Source organism: Dermacentor andersoni, chromosome 1 (genome assembly GCF_023375885.2).
Source record: "Dermacentor andersoni chromosome 1, qqDerAnde1_hic_scaffold, whole genome shotgun sequence".
In the NCBI taxonomy this organism is placed as follows: domain Eukaryota; kingdom Metazoa; phylum Arthropoda; class Arachnida; order Ixodida; family Ixodidae; genus Dermacentor; species Dermacentor andersoni.
This window is the reverse complement of record NC_092814.1, coordinates 404334457-404362237: the sequence shown is the minus strand read 5'-3', so window position 1 is coordinate 404362237 and position 27781 is coordinate 404334457. Positions and strand designations below refer to the sequence as shown.

Genomic DNA, 27781 nt, shown 5'->3' with positions numbered 1-27781 from the left:
TTTTTGATGGACCAAAGAAAAAAATACTTGCTGTGAAACCATGCGACCAATTTCTCATTTGCCTGCGAACATTTAAGAGAACACCACTTTATGTCCTCGTACAACCTATTACTACGAAATATTAAACTTGTTCCACCCTCTTGTGAGCTGCATGCAAGTTTTGCAGCTCTAAGAGCGGCTCGAGCTCCCAAGTACCCGCACGAATTGTCGGGTTTTCGATCCTCACCTCGTAAGCAAATAGGAGAGCCGCTGCTTTGTGAGATTGAGGCGTGCTGGTGTGACCCGTGTTGACTATATTTCAAAGCGGACCTCAGATAGAAGTACGTTAGAACCGCAGGCAAGTTCAATGTGAAGCCAGATCGACGTAGCCGAAATGTGAAACTAGAAAGGAGCACATCTTGGAGTGAAATTTAATACTTAAACTGCGCTTGCTAACGCTGTTGTACCGCTACCGCAGGAAATGTTTTCGCACTATTGCTCCGGATCGTATTGACGGTTCATTTTAGCGGCGCACATACTTCTCCTGTGCGTGCCTTGCGCCACACTGGCACATCAGTCCATCAGAGCTTTTTTTACTCAAGTGCCGTGTCGAGGTGAAATTGGTGGCAAACGTTCAATATCTACTTCGATTTTAGTAACACCTTCCCGAAAAACCAAGTGCTCAATCCTCTCTCAATGATAGGTTGGTGTGTTATGCATGCTTGCATTGCTTACATACTTTCACGTCCTCATACGACATTCTCGTTTAACGATTATGCCTTGCTGAGAAGTATGCTGCGGCGGTTTTATATTCGAATTGCTGCTCGGTGCCTGCGCTCAGAGGGATGTACCCTGTGATGTCCGAACTATTGTCATAACGTTAAGGACACCTCACGCTGTGTAAACAGATGGGTAATTCATATTAGCTGACTAGGCTTTAGCTATTGTCAAGAATAAACATTTCGCGAGGGAACCTGTTCTGAAAACAGCATTAAGTTACATTTCTTCGTAATGCGCCAAATCCTTGCATCAGCTAAGTCGTTGTAGGAAGAATATTAATCAGTTCGACTTGTTGCGACATGTAGTTTAAAGCTCCATGACATCCCCGACGTGCCGTTGCACTAATTGGTTCGAATTTTTGGCCACGATTGCCTCCGTGTTGCTAGTGAGAGCCAGAAACATTCGTTGTTTTTTCGGCTGTTTGACGTCCAAGAGAAACTTATACATCCAAAATAGTTATACGTCTCATGCTGATATCATATAGCGGTAGAATCGGGTTCAGTATGTTGAAATCTTCACTGTCGAAGAACAAGCAATGTGAGGCTAATTTTATATAATAACGATTTCTTGAAATTTCTACAAGGCAGAATAGGTCAAAGTCTGAAACTGGCAGCGCTGCAAACGTTAAGGGTGTCATAACGACTGTTATAATAGACGACAAACCAACTTCTGGAGAATGTTCTTTTCCATGCCGACTGCTCTACACGTTGCTACGAAAATGTTGGTCAAAGGCAATATGCAGACTTAATTCACGGACGCACAAACACTCAGTTTTTATCACGATCATTTCCACGTGCCTCTCCCATGACATGGCTTCAACTGACGACATCATTCTAGAAAAAAACACCAGATACTGGAACCGAGCGTGCATTACGGAAGCCACTGGTGTCTGTGCTTCTGAAGGACGAAAGTGACGCGCAAATGCAAATGAAGCCTGTCGTGTTTTACGAACTGCAATTTCCGAATGTGTAAACTACATCTCTTGTGTCGACACGAGTTAAGACGTCAGCCGCTGTCATCTCACCCGGGCTAGTGGCGTATGCTTTCCTCTGAAGGACTGATCTTCGGTTGTCAGGGACACACAGCAACGACTGTGCGGCCTTCGAATGAAGCGCAGTTGGCAACGCTGCGGTTGTGGGCTGAGTGGCAAAAGACATCCGAACTCGACACCGTAGTCACTTTCGTACGAGCCGCGTCAAAAGTCGAGGTACGCGCTCACTAAAGCGGCGAACTGACTGCGTTTCGTGCCCCGGTCGGCAGAGCGGCCATGCCTCTCGATGATGACGGCTGGCCGCGGAGGATGCGCCTGTTCAGCCTCGGGGACGTGGGAACGTTATCCAGCTGCGTGCTTCGTCCTTGCTGTGACCGTTCTCCGCGAGTTGAGCCCGACTGGGGAGGCCCGACGACGCAGCCGGCAGCGCGCACCTCCCACGTGTCTCGACTGGCCAAGCGCATATCCAGCGTGTTCAGCTACGCCGGGGACGTTCAGGTAACTGCAGTCGCCTCTAACGTCGACCACTTGCCCATACTTTCTTGGGTAATCAACAACGTGTATGGGTACACGGTAGCTCAATTCGTAAGCACATTTCTCGCATAATGCGAAGCAGTCCCAACTGCGGCAAGTTTTCTTTTTCAACTTTCGTTTCCCTTTATATTTTCAGTTATATTCGATTTCAATTCCATTACCATTTCAATCTTTAAAAAAATCAAGTAATTCACATGCCCTGTGCTTTTCTTGGTTTTGATGCCTGTTGATTACTTTATATATATAACAAGGTGTCCTAACTATCGTGCACAAAGATTTAAAAAATATGCAAATACCACGTAGTGGAACAGAACCAAGGTAATGTTGCTTGGTGATAGAGTAGATCTTGCATTCAGCCTAATTACATAATTAGTCCTAATTAGGTAATAAACTTCTCAAATATTCTAACTAGATAAAGAGTGTAATGAGAAAATTGGTGACCAACATGAGAAACTCCCAATACGGCTTCCTGTTGTTCAGTACGTGCTATATGAAAGTGTTTTTCTGAGTGTGAAAGAAGACCGCGAATACATGGAAAGTGCTAGAAGAAAAAATAGCACTACAAAGACCAGGATTAAGAGAGAGAGAGAATAACTTTATTGAATTGGGGAAAGGGGGAATAGGCCGTTAGGAGTTTCATGGGTGGGGCACCAAGACAAGGGCTCCACTGGCTTCTGCCGCCAGCCAAACGGGACTCAGAAGAGCCTTCTGCGCCTTCCGGTCTGTGCTGGCGAGTTGTGCCTCTCATTGCTCCAGTGTGTTAGTTACATTATACCTAGCTAAGCAGGGGAAAAGGTGAGGCGTGCAGACAGGACAAGAGAAGAGAAGTGGACAACACGAATACTGGCGTTCGTGTTGTCGACTTCTCTTGTGTCCTGTCTGCACGCCTCACCTTTTTTGCATAATGAATCCTGACGAACTAGGTCAGCTTTCCGTCGTTCTAAGTAGGCATTTGAAGTTTGCGTGTAGAAGCCTGATGTGAGCGAGTTGGTGCAACATATTTGAAGAAAAAACAGCGCTACAACGACGCGGACTAAAAGTCACACGGCAGTTGGTTTGCCACCCTTGACCGCGCTACCCACGAGACATGCGGGCATTGCGCGCACATGTGTTGCTTGCTTCGGACTCTTTGTTCTTGTCCTTGTCCTCTCCTGTACACGTGCAGTCGCTGCCAATTACAGCAATTCAGCCTGTCGATGTGGCGTAATGAAAAGGCGCTGGCTTGCCTCAGGGAGATTCATAAAGACGTTTTATTTATTTCGTGGTGTAATGGTGTCCATATATGTATATATATATATATATATATATATATATATGTGTGTGTGTGTGTGTGTGTGTGTGTGTATGTATGTATATATATATACACCTGTACCCGCCCAGAACATCCGGTACGACAGCCGATATCGGGGCGTTCGATTTCCTCCTGGATCCGTTGTCCTCCTATGGACACCATGTCGCCGCGTCGGCTTGTCTGAAAAAGTTGCTCCCGCGCTACACAGGGCCATACACGTTATTTCGTCAGCTTGCCAATGTCAGCTATGATATGGCTCCGTGGACTCGCGTGTCCCCACGGACGTTGTGCATGTGTCCCGGTTGAAGTCTTACTTTGTCGTGAGTTCATCTCCCTTATAGTTAGCGCCGAGACGGTGCCTTTGCACGCGGGGGTTATGTTACGGCGCAACCAAGAGTGAGCCCATTCAGAAGCGGATTTGACATTTAGAGGTGGAATCAGTCTCTACAGCCATCTTGTTTATGCATCGTTGTCTCTCTTGCTAATATTTTATACATCTTTATATGTGACCACTGGAACGCAACAATATATATATATATATATATATATATATATATATATATCAGCAGAAATTCTGCAGGTTACCTTTTAAAGATAATGAACTTGAGCGATGCTACAAGGTGATCACAAGTATTTCATTTCAACAGTTTTGAACGGTGGACCCATCTTCATTAGGGTTTACAAGAAAATGAGAGTTCGGCATTGATTGTGAAGACAGTAGACCGTGTGCCATGTCCTTTTCAGATATATCGAACTGAAAGGGACAATTGACTTTTTCTCGGCGCTTTGGAAGATTTACAGCTGCCTTGTTGGCAACGATGCAGGGCAACAGCTAGATAGCTGGAGTAATTAAAGCCCCGCAGGAACGTCACTCAGCCGTCATTCAATCAAACAAAGACCGGTCTTCTGAAGTGCCTTTTCTAGGTCACAGTAGGCGCTTCCCCACATGACATGGCGCGCATTGCAATCCACGCAAAATATTACATCTTTTGTGCACTCCTGAAGGAGGCCTGTCAATGTGGAAAGTGAAATATTTGTACAGGGTTGCAGATAAACACTGACTACAGTGATATTTACTCGGCCAAACCGAACTTTACATGCTAGATATTCTCGGATGTCTGACGCTGCGGCATTTAATAAGGCTGACGGCAGGTCTCTCCGAACGCAGATCATCACTGCTTAGTCCTGAAGATCGAGAGGACGCATACACAACGTAGTTAGCTAGTCTAAAAGCGCTGTGTAGACCGGCCTCTGTAATACATAACACTGGAAAGGAGAACTGAGCCACCAGTTTTCTGAAATCCGTACACTTAGAGCGAAGACTATTCGCGTTCCACTGGAATATGGCGACATTTCGATACCAATTATTCATGCCCCGCCTGTGCAGTGACTGATGTAGTGTTTTTCAATATTACTTGTTCCATCGACAATACGGTCTTGACCACCGGGAGGTTATTGGCCCGTGGAATCGCGGCAAGTATGGCTTTTAAAGCACAAAACAACATTGGTACGACAAGTTCAGCAATAGACCCAGAAGAGTTCGTCTGTTTCGTTACACTTACTGGATGCGGTGGGCTTGTATTCTGTCGCATGTTAGCCATGAGGTTGCTCTTCTGATGAGATCCCTCCTGAACTTGTTGTCGAGCTTGATGTTGGCTTGGTGATGTCCGAGAAATTAGCCCTCGGTGTTCCGGTCCCCTTGCGAGTGTAGCATATTGCCTAGAAGTGCCCTGATGCTTAGGCGCTTGCGGTCGAGGTGGTTGCGCTGGGTTCATCGTAATAATGTTTGGTTCCGGTGCACCATGCTGTTGCGTGCGACGATAGATAACGTCGTGTTGATATTGAAGAGAGGCTGCTATGTTCTGCGGGCATCCAGAAAATGATGCAGTGTGGGGCCAGTTGCAATTCTCACACCTAGGTTGTCTTATAGACTTGCAATCTTTGTGATGGTGCACACATTTTGCACCACCTTGTTCTTCGACAGTCTTTCGCGAAGTGACGAAATCTCTGGCAGTTGTAGCAGCGTCTGGCTGGGCCCTCGACTGGATGGCTAGTGAAGCCAAGATACACTCGCTCTGGGATTTATCGGTCATAGTGAAATTGCGAAATTCCACTTCTCAGAGGGCGCGATTCCACGGTGCCATCTTCTTGACCTATGTAATGGGTCTGCCGTCTAGCTGATGTCACTCCTGCCTCTCTTAAATATTCTGTTAACTGTTCTGTGTATTCTAGAGGCACGTTTCTGATTTTGCCAACATTTCGTACGTATGACTCCGGAATAAATGGCCTCACTAGTAAGCCAGCCACCTGTACCCAACAACATGACAATAAACTCTTGGCTGAGGCGAGCGAACCCACAGTGACTGAGAAACTTCTGGCTCTGTTCACTCGGAAAGATCCTACTTTCTCTTTTGCTAGCGCAACGATTTCTGGGGCTACAACATTTGGGTTCACTTTCCAAAAAGCTTTAATTTCTTCACTTGGTCGGAATACCACAGGAATTCCCTCGAAACTCATTTTTTTATATGTCACAGGAGTGAAAGGATCTGCCTCCTCATCACATTCAGTGTTTTCTTCTTCGCTACAGTAAGTTCCTCATTCATGTGGTCAATGTGATCTTCCACCCTTTTCGCGCAGCTTGCTTTGTCCGACAGTTTTCCTCGTCGCTTCCAGGACGGCTGTCGGTGGTGGCGGCTCCAGGCTGCCTCCGAGCCTCGTCGGTTCCGAAGCCATGCGGCGGTAATTGCCACGCTTGCACATCCCCGTTGCGGCCTCGCCCCTCCGCCACGGTGGCAGTTGAACGACTGCGCTTGGTGCCGTCGCGCCGCTCACCGGTATTGCTGCTGATGTTGTCCTCAATGCCGTAAAATGTTTCCACCATAGCCGCTCTTGTGCCTGATTTGCCTCGGCAGCTACACTGCTTCCTCTTTAACGCGCACCTAAATCTAAGTACACGGCTGTTCTCGCATTTGGTCCCGATGGAAATACGAGTGTAACATGGGGGCGCCCAACCCTAATTTTTGGGGTGATATGGGGGTGGGTCAAAATAAATGTGAGAATGATATGAGGGTACAACCTAAATTTGCGAGTGAGCCAACTTCAATTTGGGGTGGGCCGACCTAAATTTGGGGTAGTTTGGGAACCTCAATTGGGAGGTGGGCCAACCTGAATTTGGGGGTGATATGGTGGTGGGCCATCCAAAACATCGGCGTGATGTGGGAGTGCGCCAACCTGAATTTGGCCGTAATATGGGGGTGAGCCTCCTAATTTTGGGCTGATTGGGGGTGGGCGAACCTAAATTTGGGGTTGGGCCAACGGAGAAAGCGAAGAACAAACTCGGCTAAAGACAGGGAAAGAAAACTACGAGGCGAGCGAAGAAATCCTACAGATGAGAAACCTTTCTCTGGAATTTCTGCAATTCTTTTCTTTTCAAACTACAGCTGATTTTACGTATGCCAAATGCTCTAATGGTGTATTAGTGCGAGACTATCGCGGTAACGTGCAGCCTGTAGCACTTATTGCAAAAAGTAGTTTGGAGTAACTTACACATTGCTTCACACTGAAAGCATACGGTGTATTCGCATGCAATATTATCTCTAGGCATCTGTGATGAGCTTCTGACGAAATGCGCCCTAATGAAAAAGCCATAGAGAAAAAACAAGCGGCAGTTTCGCCTGAAAGGTCAAACATTGATTTGGATAGCAAATTAGTGAGCAACTATGCAAAGTAAGGATAGTAGTTTCATCGGCAGCATAAACTTGTAAACAATCACTTACTAACTAAATTAGCAAACACGGCGTTACGTGCGCGCGAGCAAACGTGAACACATTCCACTGGATGATCACGGAAAAACCCGCTGTCAAAACGCTGTAGGGAAGAAGCGCGACAGTAGAAGCGAGCCAATTGGCATTCGGGCTGCGTCGCGGCTTCAACGCGAACTAAGCGGCGCAAGCACAAAACTATCAGCAGTCGGCGCACTGTGTCCCTATCGCTTTCAACATAAGGCCTGCGCAGGGGAGGGTGGCTTCAGCCGCACTTCCCTCTCCTTGGTGCCTTTTGCGCGACTGAAGGCTCGGCACTTTCCTGGTTTGCGCACGCGAAATTTCGCCGCCATCGCCGGCTCACTGCCGCACGCTTTCTCTCGCACCTACAGCACACGGTACGAGGCGACGATGTTATCGTGCTTGAACTTTATACGGAACGCGACGCCGATGGCAGCAATGCACCTGCGAGGTACATAAAATTGGTGCGGGAATAAAAACAAAATATCTTGATGAGTAACACGTGCATTCTGGTGGTTACGGGTGTTTAGAGCATGAACGACTGAGTTGGCGCATCTATACAAGATCTCTCTAATTAATTATCGAAGGTTTAAAGCATCCACTAGAGCCTATATAAATTGTCGCGTGTAGGAGGGGAGAATATTTTCTTCCAAGTGATATGTGCTGTCCGTGTTAGTACTTTGCAGAGAACTGCTAGACCCCGCAGGGGCGTCTGCGTCAGCAGGCGTTTGGTGTGTTGCGACACCACATACCCGAGCACCCGAGGGCTGGACCCTCTCGCGTGTAGCCGTGCGCGGCTTGGCCGTGTCTGGGGAAAGGGGGATCCTGGAGGTTGAGCCAATGCTGGGTGTTCGGACCTTTAAGGCCCCCCGGCGGAGGCAACTCACCTCTTCGGCATCTGCTTCACATAGACGGCACCCCCGGACTGACCCACCCGGGGGAAATCGGCAGTTGCCTTTTGCTATCTCTCTCTCCCTCGAGCCTTCCTCTTTCTCTCACTTTTCATCTTTCCTGTCTTCTCCTAGCTTCCGCATACTTCCAATTATTCCAGGCAGCAAGGGTTAACCTTGTGTGAATAGCCAATCTAGGTTATCTCATATTTGGTTATAGTGATAACGTACAGCTGGCGTTTGCAGGACCTGTTTTTCAGTCCCTGTAGCGTCCCCTTGTAGGGCTCGACGGTGGGTGGCTGGCGTTGTTGCCGAAATCTAAATTTGTCTATGGCTAGTTCCTTTCCTCGCCTTCCCTATCGCCCTCAGAAAAGAGGGCGCACCGAAGATGTTTTCCAGTTTTTTGGACGTCAAAGACCGTACTTCCCACGGTACCGTGTGATCCACACACTAAAATCCAATAAAGAAGTACGAAAGATCTCCCCTTTTCTAGTTTCCAAGTCCTTAACTGATGTCCTTAGTCCAGGCTACAGGGTATCAAGGCTGGCAAGTGGTGATCTCCTGTTAGAGCTGCATGATCAGAAACAATACGATAAGTTGCCCAGTCTAGTGTCATTTGGGGATGTTCCATTGACAGTAACTCCACACCGCACTCTGAACACCACCCGCGACGTTGTCTCTGATGATGATTTGCTCCAGCTGACAGAGGCTGAGCTCTTGGAGGGCTTCAGTGAGCAGAATGTTGTCAATGTCAGAAGAATTAGGATGAGAAGGGATGTTAAAGAAATTCAAACGAAGCACCTAATAATCACCATTGGTTCAAGTCTCCTGCCCGAGTCAGTCGAGGCCGGGTACATAAAGCTCCGTGTTAGGCCATACGTGCCAAATCCGCTCCGATGTTTCAAGTGCCAGCGTTTCGGCCACAGTTCGCAGAGCTGCCGAGACCGCCAGACTTGCGCGAAATGCAGTGCCCATGAACAAACCTCTGAAGCTTGTGAGAATTCTCTCCACTGCGTAAACTGTGATGGGGAGCACGCCACGTACTCGCGGTCGTGCCCATCCTGAAAGAAAGAAAAAGAAATTGTAACAATCAAAGTAAAAGAGAATATATCATTCAAGGAGGCACGCAGGCGGGTTTCATACCTGCCCAAGAAAAGTTTTGCCGATGTGACGCATCAGGGGGCAGCGACACAAAGGCTTCCAGCGGCTGTCCAACCCACAAACAGTGAGTCGGCTGTTACGCCATCTGCCCCCGTGGCGGTTGCAGCTAGCGCTGCTCCGTCAACTGAGAAGGGACCATCCACCCCGAAAGTGGGCACAGCCCAGGCTGCCTCAACCTCCCAGGCCCCTTCCAGCGCTGGCAACAGCCAGCGTAGCCCAATCCCACAGGCAGCCCCATCGACATCCGGGCTGGTGGGCGCGGAGGCCTTGCCCTCCGAGGCGAGGCTCACTCAGGAAACTTCTCGCTCGCAAGAGCGCGTGTCCGGCGCCTCCCAAGAGGCAATGGACACTACACCTATCGTCACGGCGCACCAAGCACCTAAGGGGCGGCGAGGTTGCCTCGAACTCTTCAAAAAGGGCAAAATCCCCGTTACAGGGCCTGGAAAGAGCCCTCTAATCTAAGGCATCACTTCTCTTTCTGTATACACAGCACCAATTTACTTTAAATATGGATACACAAATCATTCAATAGAACGTCAGAGGTCTTCTTAGAAACCTTGATGATGTGCAAGAACTCATCCACAAACACAATCCAAAAGTGCTGTGTTTACAGGAAACACACATAAAATACAAACACACAAAATTTCTCCGAAAGTATGTTACGTTTCGCAAAGATCGCGATGACGCCGTCACATCATCGGGTGGTGTTGCCATTGTCACTCATAAAAGTATAGCATGTCAACCTTTACAGCTACAAGCGCGCCTTGAAGCAGTGGCGGTTCGAGTAGTCCTCTTAAACAAACTCATCACCATTTGCTCGCTTTATATACCCCCACATTCTCAATTAATGAACCGTGAATTTCAGTCCTTCATAGATGAATTGCCAGAACCTTACGTTGTTCTTGACATTTCAATGCGCACAGCTGCCTGTGGGGCGACTCTTGGATAGATGCGCGAGGTCGTCTTGTTGAACAGTTCCTTTTTTCTTCTGGTGCGTGCCTGCTGAATAAGAAGGAATCCACATATTACTCTCTTGCACACAGAACCTTTTCATCAATAGATCTTAGTTTAGTTTCCGCGTCTATACTGCCCGAATTCGAATGGGAAGTTACGAACAATCCTTACGGGAGCGACCACTTCCCCATACTGCTAAGAACCTCTAAAGAAAATGAATATCCTCCACGAGCTCCTAGGTGGAAGATTGATACAGCCGACTAGGAGAAATTTTGAACTCTCACTAGCATCTGATGGGCTGATATGTCTTCTTTAGAAATTGATGCTGCTGTGGAGTATTTTACAGCATTCATAATAGATGCCGCATGAAAATGCATATCCGAAGTGGTTTGTCACGCAAACGACGTGTACCGTGGTGGAACAACGAATGTAGGATCGCCCGTAGGAAACAGAACGAAACATGGGGATCGTTCCGCGCCTCTCCCACTGCAGAGAATCTTATTAACTTCAAAAAAGTAAAGTCTCAAGCCAGGAGAACGCGCCGACAGGCCAGAAGAGAGAGTTGGCAGAAGTTTTGATCGGGGATCAACTCTTATACAGATGAGGCGAAAGTCTGGAACAGGGCGAATAGGATAAGAGGACGACAAACATATTCCCTCCCTTTTGTAAACACAGAAGGGTATCCCCTGCTTGATCAGGCAGACTCACGTGGGGAGCACTTTGAGAGCGTGTTAAGTTCAACAAATTATTGACAATCCTTTCTCAAATATAAACAAATAGAAGAATGTATGCCACTCATAAGAAAGTGTCGGCAGAATGAACCGTTTAACCGTCCTTTTAGTATTGCAAAGTTGAGAGCTGCCTTGAGCGCATGCAAGAGTTCTGCACCGTGATCTGATATAATCCTGTATGAAATGCTCAAAAACTTACACAATGATACGCAAGTTACAACACTTACACTTTTCAACACTATCTGGGATGCAGGGTACCTTCCAACCGCGTGGAAAGAAGCCATTGTTGTCCCTGTTTTGAAACAAGGCAAAGATCCTTCCTCAGTGGCAAGCTACCGCCCGATAGCCCTAAAATGTTGCATTTGTAAGGTATTTGAAAAATGATAAATCGGTGACTCATCCATTTCCTTGAACTGAGCAAAATGCTTGATCCCTCTCAGTGCGGCTTCCGAGAAGGGCGCTCCACAATCGCCGATCTTGTACGTATTGAAGGAAATATCCGTGATGCATTTGTACACGAACGGTTTTTCTTATCGATATTCCTCGATACACAACCTGTCGCTACGGGATCTTGAGAGATTTGTCAGAAATGGCCATTCATGTTAATATGCTAAACCTAATAAAAAGCTACTTGTCCAAAAGTACCTACCGGGTAAAAGTCTGCAATGTGCTGTCACGTCCTTTTACACAAGAAACTGGTGTACCCCAGGGAGGCGTGCTCGGTTGCACACTCTTTATTGTTAACATGACAACACACCGTGCTTCAGGTCCTTACCACCTTCATTCCTTACCACCGGCCATTTTGTATTCAGTCTGCGGGGACGACATTCAAATAGCTTTCAAATCCTGTAACCTCGCAGTGTGCGAGAGACAGGTACAGCATGGTTTGAACAAGGTGTCAAAGTGGGCAGAGAAAAATCTATTTAAAATCAATCCTCACAAGAGTTCTTGTGTTCTGTTTACAAGAAAGAGAGGTCTGGTTCCGGATCCTTGCTTAGAACTGTGCGGACAACAGATACCTGTAAACAAAAAGCACAAATTTCTAGGTGTTATACTTGACAATAGACTCACGTTCGTCCCACACATTAAACATCTTAAGGAAAAATGTCTCAAAACAATGAACCTAATGAAACTTCTATCGCAGACTACGTGGGGTAGTGACAGGAAGTGCTTAATGAAACTCTATAAGAGCCTGATTCGGTCACGATTAGATTATGGTGCCGTGATCTATCACTCTGCCGCCCCGAGCGCGCTAAAGATGCTAGACCCTGTTCACTATTTAGGTATCCGCTTAGCCACGGGCGCTTTCAGAACAAGTTCCATTGAAAGTTTATATGTAGAATCGAATGAGTGGTCACTTCATCTGCAGAGAGCATACATCAGCCAAACATATTTTCTGAATGTCCACTCTAATCCTCAACATCTGTGTTTTAATACCGTTAACGATATGACATATGCTACACTCTATCGCAATCGTTCCTCCGTAAGACAGCCTTTCTCGCTGCGTGTGAGGGAGCTTAGTGAAGAAATGCATGTCCCACTCCTCGAGCTTCGCCTAATGCATCCAACCAAGCTGCTACCTCATTGGGAGCGGCAGCTGATACAATGCGATATATCTTTCATTCATGTTACAAAGCACGCTCCAGAGATTGAAATCCAAATGCATTTGCGGGAACTCCAGTACAAACACTCCTGCACGGAGTTTTACACAGACGCATCGAAGTCACACGATGGGGTGTCCTATGCAGCCGTCGGTCCATCCTTCTCGGAATCCGATGTACTGCATGCGGAAACTAGTATTTTTACGGCTGAGGCCTACGCACTATTGTCGGCTGGGAAGCACATCAGGAAATCAAAACTCCAGAAATCAGTTATACATACGGACTCCCTTAGTGTTGAGACGGCCTTGATGTCATTCTGTAACCAGAAAAATCCGGTAATTAATGAACTCTATTCCGTTCTGTGCAAAGCGTATATATGTAACCAGCATGTCATCATATGCTGGGTGCGAGGTCATAGGGGCATCGAAGGAAATGTTCTGGCGGACCAGATGGCCACGTCAGTTGCATCGCATTCTCTTAATCCCACCGCTGTAGTCCCTGTCACAGATCTGAAGCCCTCCTTACAGAGGAAACTACGGAACCACTGGCAGCGCCTGTGGGACGCGGAAACAAATAAGCTGCGCGTGATAAAGCCACAGTTAGGATTCTGGCCCTCTGTAACAAAATCACGCCGAACAGATGCCCTATTCTGTCGTTTCGGAATAGGTCACACATTTGGCACCCATAATTTTCTACTCATCGGATATGACCCTCCAGCCTGTGGTAGATGCGAGGAGAGGCTTACCGTCCACCACGTCCTCTTGGAGTGCCGGAAAGCCGAAGCGGTAAGAAACATTTTCCTCTTGCATACCGTTACTACATTCCTCTTCAAGCGGCTATGTTTTTTGGCGGAGAACCGCTTTTTAACATCAAGGCAGTCCTCAATTTCTTAAATGATGTTGTTCTACATGCCATAAGCCCATTAAACTGGTAGAGTATCCTCGTTCCAGAGGATGCCAGTGCGATAATTGTGCTGCATAGCACATGCCTCCAGACCCTTGTGTTTCAAGGGCTCTAAGGAGGCAGTAGTGCTCTAGCCAATCTTATAACCTCATATATTTTTACACATCGTATCATTCTTTTTAAATGCATCTTTATGCTCATAGCGCACGACATACGCCATCGCCATAATTTTATATACAGATTTTACGTACTTTAGAGCGACTATTTTTTAAGGCCCCTTTACAGCCACATCACTCCAACTTCATAGAACTCATTACGTATACTGAGAACTCATTACCATGGACATGGCGCTCTTTGGCCATACTTGGCCCTTGCGCCATTAAAAATCATACATTCATTCATTCATTCATTCATTCAGAACTGCTAGAACGTGCACCCATGAGTCGCGCGACCACAAGGCGTGACGGAATTTCTCTGGAGCTATGACAACGCATGGTGCACCGCCATAGACGCAATAAAACAGCCATTGTTCAAGCGTGCACATAAAAATGAAACGCACTAATGAATATTCGAAACGAAGCCATATTGTCACGTGGTAGTGACGGTCAAGGGCACAGTAACAAAAATGTGAATGGCGAAACTAACTGTGTTGGGCCAATCTGTGCCCTGAAAAACAGGCTACGCTCAAAGCTCAACGAAAGTGGCGAACGCAGTCAGCGACCGTCGAAAATCTCATCTGCGGGTCAAGCGCACCGGCTTTTATGCACGAGTCGTCGAAGTTTCCATAATAATCGCCGGTGCAAGCGTGGCTATCAGAAAGTACCACACAATTCGCGTCTCTCACAGAAGCTGATTACAGAAACTTGGGTGACAATAGGCGGCGGATAGAACCGTCGATAGCATTCGAGAAAATTAAGATACGTGGAGGCGCATCCTGCGCTCAGCGATCACGTTTAACATTTTTTGGCCGGTTAAAAGTGGTCACCGGCAAGTACACGTGTCAATACGTACACGTGTCAATATTCTCCAATTACTAGTGCCTGTAAGAGAGGGAGAGAGTTGAAGCGTGTGTCTTTGTGGTTCTCATTTCCTTCTATCGATCACATTTTAAATGCACTTGCAGTCTGCACAACACGCACAACAATGTTAGAAAAATTCTGTTCTGAACAGTGCTTACAATAAGGCTGTAGTTGAAAAGAGACCAAGGCGGAGAGAGGGCTACGACGAGTTATGTTTCCTGTTCCTTTGTGAAAGACTTGGTCCTCTCTTCTTCCCTTCTTTTTGCTTCATGTACGCATGTCTCTGCTGCATCGCTGCAGGTGACCCGCGTATTCGCCACGTCTCGTTTGCGACACAGAGACCTCGGTCGAGCAGCGGCCGGCCAGACCAAATTTCGTCCGTGCACTCGTATTGATATTGAAAAGTGCGCATACGACTCTTTCTCTCTCTCTCTCTCTCTCTCTCTATATATATATATATATATATATATATATATATATATATATATATAGTAACCGCCAATAAATAGAGAAAAGAAAAAAGCGTTTCTGGATCCGGGAAAATATGTACAGTGAAGTAGACGCACGCATGATGCTATTTATTGACGTTTCGGCCGGACCCCGACCGAAACGTCAATAAATCGCTGCATACACGCGTCTACATTATTGTGTGTATATATATATATATATATATATATATATATATATATATATATATATATATATATATATATATATATATATATATATATATATTATTGCTCGCTTATCCGAAGCCGCGCCTCTCTAAGGAGCGTCGAGGAGGAAAGCAGTACCCTTCGCATTAGGCGGCCCCTCTACGCATTTTACGGCCTTCTCCCCGGCCCCCTGCGCGCGTAGCTTTGTTTAAACTTTATTGACTCGAGCAGCAGCGGCACTTTTGTCTCCAGGCAGAAAAGATGCTCTTCCGCATTCATGAATAAATTTCCATACGGTTTGTCGCACGAAAAGAACATTCTGTCACATCCCAACACGACGGGCGAGGCTCGTGTCGACTTCGACTCGAAACCCAACCCTACAATTTCTGCTTTACCTCGTTCTGCCTCGCGGTTGCGGGATTCGTCCGCGCCATTGTCACGAGGGCAAACAGAAACCCGTGGCCCGTTTCATCAATGGCGAATTTAGCAAAAAGTTACGGACGCTGTTAGTTTCAAACATTAACTGAAATTTTTCAAAACTCAGACGGGTGTGTGTGTGGGAGGGGAGGGGGGGGGGGCGGGGTCCGTTTTCAATAGTGACTTTTCTACCAAGAGTAAGGTTGCTCCGTGGCCATCGCCAGCGTGTAAAAATCACTTTGATCGTTAATTTCAAAACAGTGTTCAATAAGTATTTGTTCAGAAGGGTTTGGTGCGATCGCGTGTTCTTCGCAGATGATCATTAAGAGCGTGATTGCCGTCTAAGGTAGTGTTTAGCTGAGCCCCGGTTTAAGTATATTGTTTAAACTGGCACAGTGCAACTCAATACCGTGTTTCTGAACAGGCATTTAGCGTGTAGAATGTACTAACTCTGGGTCCTCCTTGAGTTTGAAATATCACGCTCAGCACATGCTATCTTTTCTAATTCATTCTGTGCATGCTGGCTCAAAAGAAGGCGGAGGCGGCCTTAAAAATTTAAGCATGGCTGTCTCATTTACCATTTATTTCTTTTAAACTTTTTCTTATTAAGCGAAACTGTTGCCAAGCTGCACGACACGTTTTCTAATCTTTAACTGCATGAAGCGATGTATACAGCAACATAATATTGAATTATTTTTTAAAGTCGATAGCATGAAACGAAAAAAATTGCATCGGCGTTTCATTCCATGATGTGCGGAGTGATTCCCGCTGCAGTTAACATGGGACGCTTATGCCGCTCGCCGATACTGTTAGTGAATTTTTTTTTAAACCATGTCTTTCCAATCCAATTCGAATTCAATCGAGTCGAAATGTCTTTGAGACGCCCGTTATTTTTTTCGCTTTTCATTTCTCCAAAAGCAATAACCCTATTGGCCGGAATAAATGCCACGGTACCTAGTGCGTCATTGGCTACAATGACGTCCTTGCTGAAGCGTGCTATTTGCTTGTGCGCCGTGGACGTAGTTACATATGAAGTCCAGAAAGGCGCAATAAATTAACGCCATGGCTATAACACTGCAGCAGAGTCAAGGTTTTTATTATTAGTTTAAGTTTTTTATTCTTTAAATAGAGTTAACGGGTGAGATAGAATATACAGAAATAAAACAACGAAACAAAAGGCGGGGAAGTTAGCGCAAGGACGTGCCGAAATTCAGTGGCCATGATGGGCAAGACAAAGCCGCTTACAAAGTCGACCGCACGAACTGGCACCGGCCATTTGGAGCTAGCAAATAAGGTGATTGCGAAAGGCACATCCGCATGATGAAACAAATTTCTTACATGAGTTTGTGAATCCGGTCGGTCAGACCACATTCGAAAACCTTTTCAACCGCGAGATTTGTTTTTACTTGAACAGGGGTGCTCCTCTGGGCATCGTCGAATTCCGACGTATTGTAGAATTCTGTAATGGCGGCGTTTTGAGCCAATCGGAGAGGTCATGCCAGCCCTCTAGGCCAATCGCAGCTATCAAGATGGCTAATTTGACAATATGGCGGAATTTGAGAATGTGCACAGTAGCACCACAGCATCTTTCTTTGCCTTGACGTGGGCAGTCATGATTGTCCGCCGCCAGTTTCTACGAGGCGTATTCGAGAAACAAAAATGTCGTTGCGGACTTTACCAGTGAGGAAAGCAATTTGTCCGCTAGCATGATCAGCTTCCAGGAAATGGGGCCGGTACACCTGTCGCAGCGCACCAAGCAGACTGCGCTGCCTACGCTAATATATAAAGCACCATTTCTTGAAACTCTACATACTTAGAGAAAAGGTGTGACAGCCAAGTTTTACGGTGGGCGAAAGGGCAGAGAAGTGACGGGTTGAAAAGCGCCTTACAACATATTTGGATATCGGAAGGGAGGTGGAGCAATGCAGCCTGTGAAAGTGACCAAAACGGCGGCGTGGTTGATTACAATGCAAACACAAATGCAGAAACAAACAATATTATGTGAACGTGTCCAGGGGACTCGTGGTGCCTGATTTGAGGCAGTGCTTCTTGGGTGTGACATATTAATTATCGAGGCTTGTAATACCCAATGAAATGTACGCGTTACAACGGGTACTTGATACGTTGCAGACAAATGGGCTTTGTTTACAATATATAGACTGTTGTTTTAAAGCTTCTGGTCTTACTCAATGAAAACAGCTTACAATAACAGGAGAAGAAAAGGGGCACTGTGTCTTCCGTCCTTGTAACATTAGTGGGTACCGTATTGGTTCTAAATGACCACGTATTAACTAGCCCAACAGCAAACTTTTTTAAATCAAAGGAAATGCTTAGCTCTTGATGCGGCGCTTAGCAACAACGGCGTGTCAATCAAATTGATTTCGTGCAATACGAACTCCGCTTGGCTTACATGTTAAACATTTCTTACCTGAATACTAACAAAAAACCAAATTTCTATTGATGTCAGCCTTTCCTTTGAAGCGCCGCATTCTTTAACTCAACTTTGACATTTCCTGGTGAATAGGTAGGTTCCTGTCTCGCCTCATTTCGGGTCTCTTCAATAAAATCAAAATAACTCAAGCGACCGATGGTGAGGTCGAAACTAGTCTACCCCGCACAACAGTCGAATGCTCCAATCGTAAGGCCACGATCGCACGTCTGCCTGCTCTCGTGCCAAAGTACGGTTGCGTGAGGCACGTCACGTAGCACAAGCGAGGCCACGTCCGTTACGCTACAGACTCGGGAATGCAACGTGCGCGTGGTAATGAATCTTACCACTGTCTTGCGTGTGAGTCACGTTGTATATCAACAGGCCAAATCGTGACCATTTCACCCATTCTTTCTTTGTTTGCTAGCACTTGGGAACACTGCGTTAGACCACACCCTCTTCGGAATCAGACGAAGTCATTCCGAAACAAGTTTTGATTTTTCTTCGTCGGAGTATACAAAAAAAAATCTGTCGTCAAATCATCGCCATCATAATAACGAATGTCGCTGTCGTCGACTTCCTGCTGCTCTTGTGACGCATAGGCTCGCGTCGTGTAAACACACGATTGCTTGACGCCCACAAAATATTGGTCTGTTGTGACGCTTTGCAGATCTGCGAACGTTGCTGAATAGTTAGTTAGGTGCCTGCAAAAGTCTTCGCATAACATCTATTTCCAATAGCAGGGGATTTACAGAATTTCTCTTGCTTTCGCTTTCTTTTTGCTTCGAAGTAAACGCTGAAAGTGTCACTTGAGTCTTTGGAGAAGCAAGACCTTCTCGTTCTCTCGTTGCGCAAGCACCAACACAGCCACGTGCACTCACGCGCACACTGATGCACGAACAGAAAAGAGGCTGCGTGCGCATCTGCAAGGGTGTCATGAGGTCCTTCGCTTACGACCACGGCAGACGTTTCCTGTTCAGATCTTTTATACATTAAACTTTTCCAAACAACCCGCGAGTACGTTGAATTTGTATGCCCTTCAAGAATGTATCAGAACACACCTCTGTGCTTTGTGTTCAACATAAGCGCCGCAAGGGCTGTCTAATGCGCCTGCCGAGGCGTACGTCTCCATATTGGCGTCGGTTGATGAACCGTTTCTGAAGAAAGATACACATTTATATGTAAATTCTGTTTCCAGTATTGAAAAGAAGGCTTAAGAATGGCGACTGCGAATCTAGCCTTAAAGGTGTATTGGTGCAATCTTTCAGATAGCATTTGTGATTCGGAATATTTGCGAATGTACCACAAAGGAATACGCATTGAGTCTATGGAAATTCATGCACTCCCAACGGGAATAATGCGTCATTCCATTCATTTTTTTTAGCAGAACATAAATTATTTGATGTAGAGATATAGCGGACCTTGGCACTGTTTAAAGAATGACTACACCAATTTATTCTCACTTGCGAGGTGTGTGTGCGCGCGTGTGTGCGCGCGTGTGCGTGTGTGTGAAAACGTTTATTCAAATGAGATCCGGAGGCTCCACTTTTTAAGCCAAGGCTCCCACGTTGGTAGTGTCGGCCAAGCCCTTCAACGACATCGTGGGCCCTCTGGAGTGCCCTTAGTTGGTCTTGAAAAAATGGGCTTTGAATCCTTTTTTCCCTCTGTGTCCATTCTTCAACGAGGCTGGGGAGAGTCGCGGGACACCCCGCCAGCATAAGTCTGCTTCCAATGATGCCATTACAATCGTTGCAGTCCATCTTAATCACCCTCTCTGGATATATTTTATTAATATGGTACAGCGTGGAATATGTACGTGTTTTCAATAAGCGCAGTAAGAGTGCCTGAGCCCTGTTCAGTTTCGACTGTGGAAATGGCAATTGCCTGCGTCCTAAATTGTAATGTTTTGTAATGTCATTGTAAGTTATTAAATGATCTCTAGATTCCCCGGCTTGAATGGCTCGGTTGTGAATATAACGGTTAGCAAGTCCTCGTGCCAAGTCATGAGCAACCTCATTAAAGTTTACCCGAGTCTCATCCACTTTCCTCATATGCTCAGGAAACCATCGGATTTCCGTTCTCCTAATCCCAATGTTCTTAAAATGTTTAGGTGTAACTCCAGCTACGTTGCCTTTATCAAACAGTTTATAGCGGATTTCAAATCACTGTAAATGCAGGCCCATTCCTCTATCGCTCTAGCCATCATTCTTGATGGCTAGAGCGATTGCCGCTTGTTCCGCCCCCATGAGGTCCTTGCTAAAGACAGTGATAGCGTCTTGCACCTTCCCTTGATGATTTGATACAGTGGCCGTATATGCTTCTTTACCTTTAACCCAGGTAGCATCAACTATAGCTGCCAATTGGTTCTGCTGCTCTATTTCCTGCAAAAGTGCTTTAGCTCTTGCCTTTCTCCTTTTAATAATATATTCTGGATGCATGTTTTTGAGGAGAGGGTTGGTTCTCATCTTATTCCTAACTTCAGTCTTTAATTCTACTTCAGCCTCTATTGGTCTCCTTGATCTATTCAGTTCTACACGCTTGCGAGGCGCCAGAAGGCATATTTCTGGACGCACGGTTGGCTTTTGGTCCTGGCCGCGCATGTTGGATATACGAGCCTCTAGAAAGGAAACAACTGTTGCTCTACGTACCTTCTCAAGCAGCAAATTAAGAGGGCTATCATTCACACATGCTTTGCTAATGGCTTAGACAAGTCTTGCCACCGCAAGACTGATATCAGCGTTAAGGAACAAGATGAGCAAGTTCGTGCACTGAGATACCTTTAACAGCTGCTCGGTTCATTCGTAGAGGTGACTAACAGAAAACAAAAAGACTATCGCGGCAAAAGTAAGCCAGTAGCCGTAGCCCGTGTCCAGGTTGCAGTCATCTTGCAGACGCAGTGCATCTCACATCGCTTGAGGAGGGCGGGCTAGCTTTCCGGTGCTCAGGTGACTTTTTTTTTTTTTTCGGCTCCACATCAGCTGTCGGAAATGACGAAGGGCGGCTGCCCTTTTAAACCAGGTGAGCTTCAGTGCAAAGTTGAAGCATCGTGCAGAGTATGTTTATTGTGCGAGTAAAGTCGTTTACAGATAACCCTTCCCTGCGGTGTATGCTACGTAGGTCAGAGCGACGAGTGTTTGAATGGCACCGCCTGCGCTGCCAAATGGGAAGGACGATGCCTTAGCGCTTCATTGTCCACGCCACTGTTTGAGCATATATATCGCTCTGTACATCACATGCATAAAGTGCGTTGTCAATGGCGCTGCACGCATGACCCCTGAGAAGGATTGTAAGCCCTCCGTCGCACTGTTGCGCGAAAACAGATGTTTTCGGGTATGCGCGCTCTGTGATAGTTAACTTCTGGTTGTCATGCTTTTTCGTTGTTGTCTTCGACAAGTTTCCGGGTTCTTTAGACCTTTCTGGTTTGTTCCTTGGTTCTCTATTTACATATATGTCGCCTCAAGGTAAACAGCAGCGGTTTAAAATTCGTCGTCGTGCCTCCTTGCTGCTGCTGTCAGTGTTAAACGTTCGTGCGTCTCACAAAAATGATGCAAATGCAACATCCAATCTAGCCCAATCCGTTACGCACCTTCCAGCGCTCTTTGCGCACGTCAAAACAGTTCAGAAAAAGCGAATGCACGAAGGGAAATAGTGATTTTTATAACGTTTCACATAGATCTTGAAGCAATCTTGACTATCTTTGCTGCGTCTGAGCATGTCTAAAGGATTTTAGTGCTACGAATGGCCCTCAGTGTCAGTATGTCATCACGTTAGGGGGCTCACTTCTTTAATTGATTTCTTTATAATGTTTTACAGAATGCCTGCTTTTCCAGTGGCTAGATAGATAATTTTCAAGTATGCTATACTCGTGGACAACTTCCTGTGGCTATGAAGGGAAAGCTACGGAGGCAAAGCGCGCACAAGTAAGAGCGCTTCTGAAAAGAGTCCCGCATTTTCATCCACGTCAGTTTAAGCTTGCGAAGAGAAAAGTTAAACACCTCTACTTAAATTATATTGAACGACAAAAAAACGACAAGGACGTGAGAAAAGACGACACACCAAGCGTGTGTCGTGTTGCGCTTGGTGTGTCGTCTTCTCTCACGTCCGTGTCGTTTTTTTTTTTTTTCTTGTCGCGCAATATCATTAAAGTAATGGATTACCAACTTGCTCGGAATGCTGCTCTCAGTAAACACCTCATTAGCAACAGGTAAATAAGTCAAAACACATCACTGAATGTAAAAGCTTACTTATTTTGCGGCTTTTTCCTTCGGCGTCTTAGCAAACGCGAAATCGTCGCACGTGTAAGCTGCGCCGATTCAGCGTCTGTTCCGAGCAACCAAAAGCACTGTCAAACGCTGGCGGACTACTTGGCGCGGTAACACATGTGCAGAAGCTCCGCCCCCCGTATCTTTCCCTTCAAAACTAGAGAAAGTTTTCCACGAGTGAGTATAGACATTAATCTGTTGGTGTTCTCTTACGTGGCGTTCCTGCAGAGAGTGCTCACACTCAGTACACGTTCTGCAAACTTGATCAAGCTCAGTGAAAACTTGAAAAGTGTTACTCCAGCCTCAAGCTGTGCGCTTTCTGTGATCCTGAAGAGGCAACAAATGTCGTGAAACTAAATTACCAATGGACAGAAATACTCGCCGCCTGAAAGTAGATTCATCGCCTCATCTATTTCCTTGGCTTTACTTTCTGTGCTATATATATATATATATATATATATATGCGTTTCCTATCTCGCAATATATTCAGTCGAGCGAGCTGTAGATGCGTAACATTTGTCAAGTTATGTAGATGACACGCCGCGGTGGCTGAGCGGCTATGGTGTTGTGCTGGTAAGCACGAGGTAGCGGGATCAAATCCCGGCCGTGGCGGGCACATTTCGAGGGGGGCGCAATGCAAATACGCCCGTGTCCCGTCGATTGGGACACGTTAAAGGTCCTGTGGCGGTCGAAGTGAATCCGGAAACCGCCCCTACGGAGAGCCTCATAATTAAATCACGCTTTTGCCACGTAAAGCAGCAGCATTCAATTAAAATTCACATCTAGGTAAGGACGCTTTATAGTTTCTACAGATTTCTTTTGTTCTTCATCGCGCGTAGCTTCTCAATTACAAGTTACAGTTCACACTTCTTATCCTAATCGACCAATTCATTTTGTTAAGATTTCTAGAGGACAGCAATGGTATACTCTATACAAAAGTGAAAAAAAACTGTGACGCTAGTGCGTGCAATTCGCACAAACTCACTGCTTATACGCATTTACCAGCATTGACCAAGAGTTCTCAGTGGACGCCGCAGGGGCACAGAGACAATGCCTCTCACAAGTCCTTTTCTGTTTTTAGTTCAGGCTGTGCTCTTCATCTGCCCGACACCCTCCACCGCCGAGACATGCTGCGGCCTTTCTGCGGCGGAGACAACAAAATACTGTATCTTCAGGCCTACCATTCTACAGAGATGCAACATCAGTGACATGCTCTCAGACATGCACACATGGGCACCGTTACTTGCCGGATTTCCCTCGCAGTCATCGGTTACGTCACAGTTTCGGCAGCATTAAAGTCCGGCAACTTCGCGAATTCCGGCAAGTGGGCGCGGCAGGGGCACAGCAACAATGCCGCTCACGAATACTTTCCTGTTTTTAGTTCAGGCCGTGCTCTTCATCTGCCCGACATCCTCCACCGCCGAGACATGCTGCGGCCTTTCTGCGGCTGAAACAACAAAATACTGTATTTTCAGGCCTACCATTCTACAGAGATGCAACATCAGTGACATGCTCTCAGACATGCACACATGGGCACCGTTACTTGCCGGATTTCCCTCGCAGTCATCGGTTACGTCACAGTTTTGGCAGCATTAAAGTCCGGCAACTTCGCGAATTCCGGCCAGTGGGCGCGGCAGGGGCACAGCAACAATGCCGCTCACGAACACTTTCCCGTTTTTAGTTCAGGCCGTGCTCTTCATCTGCCCGGCACCCTCCACCGCCGAGACATGCTGCGGCCTTTCTGCGGCCGAGACAACAAAATACTGTATCTTCAGGCCTACCATTCTACAGAGATGCAACATCAGTGACATGCTCTCGGACATGCACACATGGGCACCGTTACTTACCGGATTTCCCTCGCAGTCATCGGTTACGTCACAGTTTTGCCAGCATTAAAGTCCGGCAACTTCGCGGATTCCGGCCAGCGGGCGCGGCAGGGGTACAGCAACGATGCCGCTCACGAATCCTTTCCCGTTTTTCGTTCAGGTGAGAGACTATCGCCTAGCGTATACCTATCGCAGCGACAACGTTTGCCTCTTGCTTCTGCCGTGCCCACCACGGTCATTGAGTAATATGCTTACTATGATTTACTATTGCTTTGTGAACCTACTGCCTACCTGTGGTGACGCAGAGACTAACCCGGGACCGTCTACTGCAGAAATGCTTTAGACCCTAATTGATAGTGTTCGTGAACTCGAACACACTGTGCAAGTTACTAACAGCAAGATTAACGAAACAAGTATTAAGCTGTTTTCAATTGAAAAGAAGCTTGACGATATATCTGCTATGGTGACTAATTACACGTGCAAAGTTGACGAGCTTCAGTCAGAAGTTGAAAAACTGGCTTTGAAAGTAGACGACTTGGAGAATAGGAGTACAAGAGAAAACTTCATTGTATATGACATAAAAGAATCGTCCAAAGAAAATCGGCTATCCCTCGAGCAGGTCGTCTCTAAAAGCATTCTGGCTGACACTCTAAAGGTTCCAAACGTGGCTATCGAGCGTATTCATAGAATTGGCCGCCCAGTCGAGGGCACACGCCGAGCCGTCATATTCAAACTTATGGAGGGCAGAGATAAGGCTAATATTTTGAAGAATTGTAATAAACCGAGAGGCACAGCCTATAGCATATCGGAAGACTTCTCCCCACGGGTACAATCCATCCCAAAGAAGCTCTGGGCTGCTGCGGCTGAACACAGGAAGAAAGGTGCCAAGGTCATGCTATCATTCGACAAAATCAAAATTAATGGTAAGCTGATCCAATGGGACGAAACTCAAGATAAAATATTCCCGCTAGCTTCACAATGACGGCCTCAGTGTAACTTCAGAAAAAAAGAGTCCACTTAAGGGCTGCAATTTAGGCCATAGAGACACAATTGAAAGCGAGTTCACTGTTCTGAACATTAATGCCCGCAGCATATTGAATAAAACTGAAGACTTCGAAGGTCTTCTTTTAACGGATGAGCCCGATGTTGGAGTGCTCACCGAAACATGGCTCCATGTTAACATATCGGATAAGGACGTGATACCTCATTCGCACGAAATTATCCGTCATGACTGCAATTCTAGAGGGGGTGGGGTAGCCATTGTGATAAAGAAAGGAACAGATTATGCGCTGGTACCAAACCATACTAGCATAGAAATGGTCTGGATCCGACTTCATACTTGCAAACACAGCAACTTTATTGGCGCCGTTTACAGGCCACCAACTTCACATCTAGGTATGCTTGAGACGCTGTATGACTTCTTGAATGAGCACAAAAAAGGATATGCACATGTCATTTTGTGTGCTGATTTTAACTTATGAAAAATCAACTGGGAATCGTTGAGTGTCTGATCTTCATGCCGGCATTCTGATTTGCTACTCGATATTGCTTTTTCTTTTAATTTGAAGCAGGTTGTGGTTGAACCATCGCGGGTTACTGCTACCACGGGCTCACTTCTAGATCTTGTATTTGTGTCTGATGCTATTGAAAGACTGGGTTTCACGGTAGATATTATGCCTGGTATATCCGACCATGAGTTAGTTCTTTTCAAAACCAATATGGCACGACCAATCGCACGCCAATCTTTTTGTAAGGTAAAGTGAAGGCCACACAAGTCCGAATGAATTGTGGTTGGATTTTAAAAGTGCGGTACATCAGTGTATTCATCAGTACGTCCCGCTCAGGAAAAAGAAAATTCATAGCCACAGACCATGGATTACACGAGAAATAATTCACCTAAAACGCCGCGTAAGCAGACTTTCCCGTAAGATTTCGAGGGTTGCTCGCAGTACTGTGGCGTACCTTCGTAGAGAGCTAAAAAATAAAATAAAGCAATCAAAATTCCAATTCATTGTTGTAAAATTGCACAAATTCCTCATTAATTACCCGCGGAAATTCTGGATTTATCTAACTCAAAAGGACCCTAGCATAAATTGACAATAAACGACATGGACGTCAATGACAGACACAAATAGCGGAAACATTCAACGACTACTTTTCTTCTGTGTTCCTGCGTGGTGGTGGTCCGTCTACCGATTTCAGATCAACCAGCTTCCATGTACCTGATCTTTGCATAAGCGAAGAACGCAATTTTTCCGCCCTTTTACACCTGAATATAAGGAAATCATCTGGACCAGATGATATTCCGAACACGTTTCTTTCCAGATACGTGGAATGGTGTGCAAAATTCCTCTTTATTTTCCGTAATAGTCTACGCGAAGGTGACGTCCTCAGTGATTGGAAACTGGCTAAGGTTATTCCTGTGCACAAATCTGGTACCAAGTTCCATGTTCCTAATTACAGGCCAATTAGCTTGTTGTGCACTGCAGGTAAAATGATGGAACACTTTGTTTTTAAACACATCGCCTCATTCTTGGAAGACAATTTTTTTCTCCGAAGCTCAGCAGGGATTTTGTCGCGGTCATCTACTGTGACACAGTTAATTCACACTACAATGATTTCTGCAAAACCCTTGGCAAAGCAGGATAAATAGATGCCTTTTTTCATGACTTTGAAAAAGCCTTCGACCGCGTACTGCATAGAAAACTTTTGCTAAAACTTCGACACATCTTGCAGAATCAACAAATATTACAGTGGCCTGATTCATACTTATCTCACCGGCAACAGTACGTCCAGATATCCAGTTCAAGTTCACCCATCGCTCCAGTATTTTCACGAGTGCCACAGGGCTCAGTCCTTGGGCCACTTATTTTTCTTATATGTTTAAATGACCTAAAGCTTGACTCTCCTGTGCGGGCCCGTTTTTTCTTTTTGGAGATGGCTGCGTAAATTATCATACAATTCTTACCGTAGGTGACCAGCTCATTCTAAATAACTACGTGTGTGCTTTTAGTAATTGGTGCCAAAACTGGTCGATGACATTAAATCTCACGAATTGCAAACAAATGACCTTAACCCGAAAGAAAGATCCACTGAAGTATTCTTACAAAATTAATAGCGCTTCTCTCGAACAAGTAGAGCAATTTAAGTATCTTGGCGTAACAATCAGCTCGTACCTCAGTTGAAGCCCCCACATTAAAAGCATAGTTTCAGTGGCATCCAAAAGACTATGGCTATAATACACCGGTTAAAACATGCAACCACTAAAACAAAACTTGTAGCTTATACTTTGCTCGTGCGTCCCCTACTGGAATATGCTGACTTGATATGGGATCCGCACACTAAAACGAATGTAAAAAGTATTGAGCGTGTTCAGAGAAAGGCACTGATTTATACACCACGCCTGCGGAAGACAGGTATCGATATCTGATCTTCTTAGCCGCTCCGGTCTTCCCACCTTGGAATCTCGTCGAAAAATGCACCGTCTGAATATTGTCACGTGGTAGTGACGTTAAAGAACACAGTAGCAGTACTGTGAAAGACAAAACTAGCTTTTATTGGGCGAACCTGTGCCCA

General features: G+C 46.0%; 1 protein-coding gene across 1 annotated transcript in view; it reads left to right on the top strand.

The window, feature by feature from the left end:
* Positions 1 to 249: 249 nt before the first annotated feature.
* LOC126518611 (cGMP-dependent protein kinase, isozyme 1-like) overlaps positions 250 to 27781 on the top strand; it is a 648418-nt gene continuing 620886 nt past the window's right edge. The window contains exon 1 of the mRNA XM_050168386.3: positions 250 to 2248. Coding sequence (XP_050024343.2) covers positions 2027 to 2248 — 222 coding nt within the window. The 5' untranslated portion in view covers positions 250 to 2026. The remainder of the gene's footprint in view (positions 2249 to 27781) is intronic.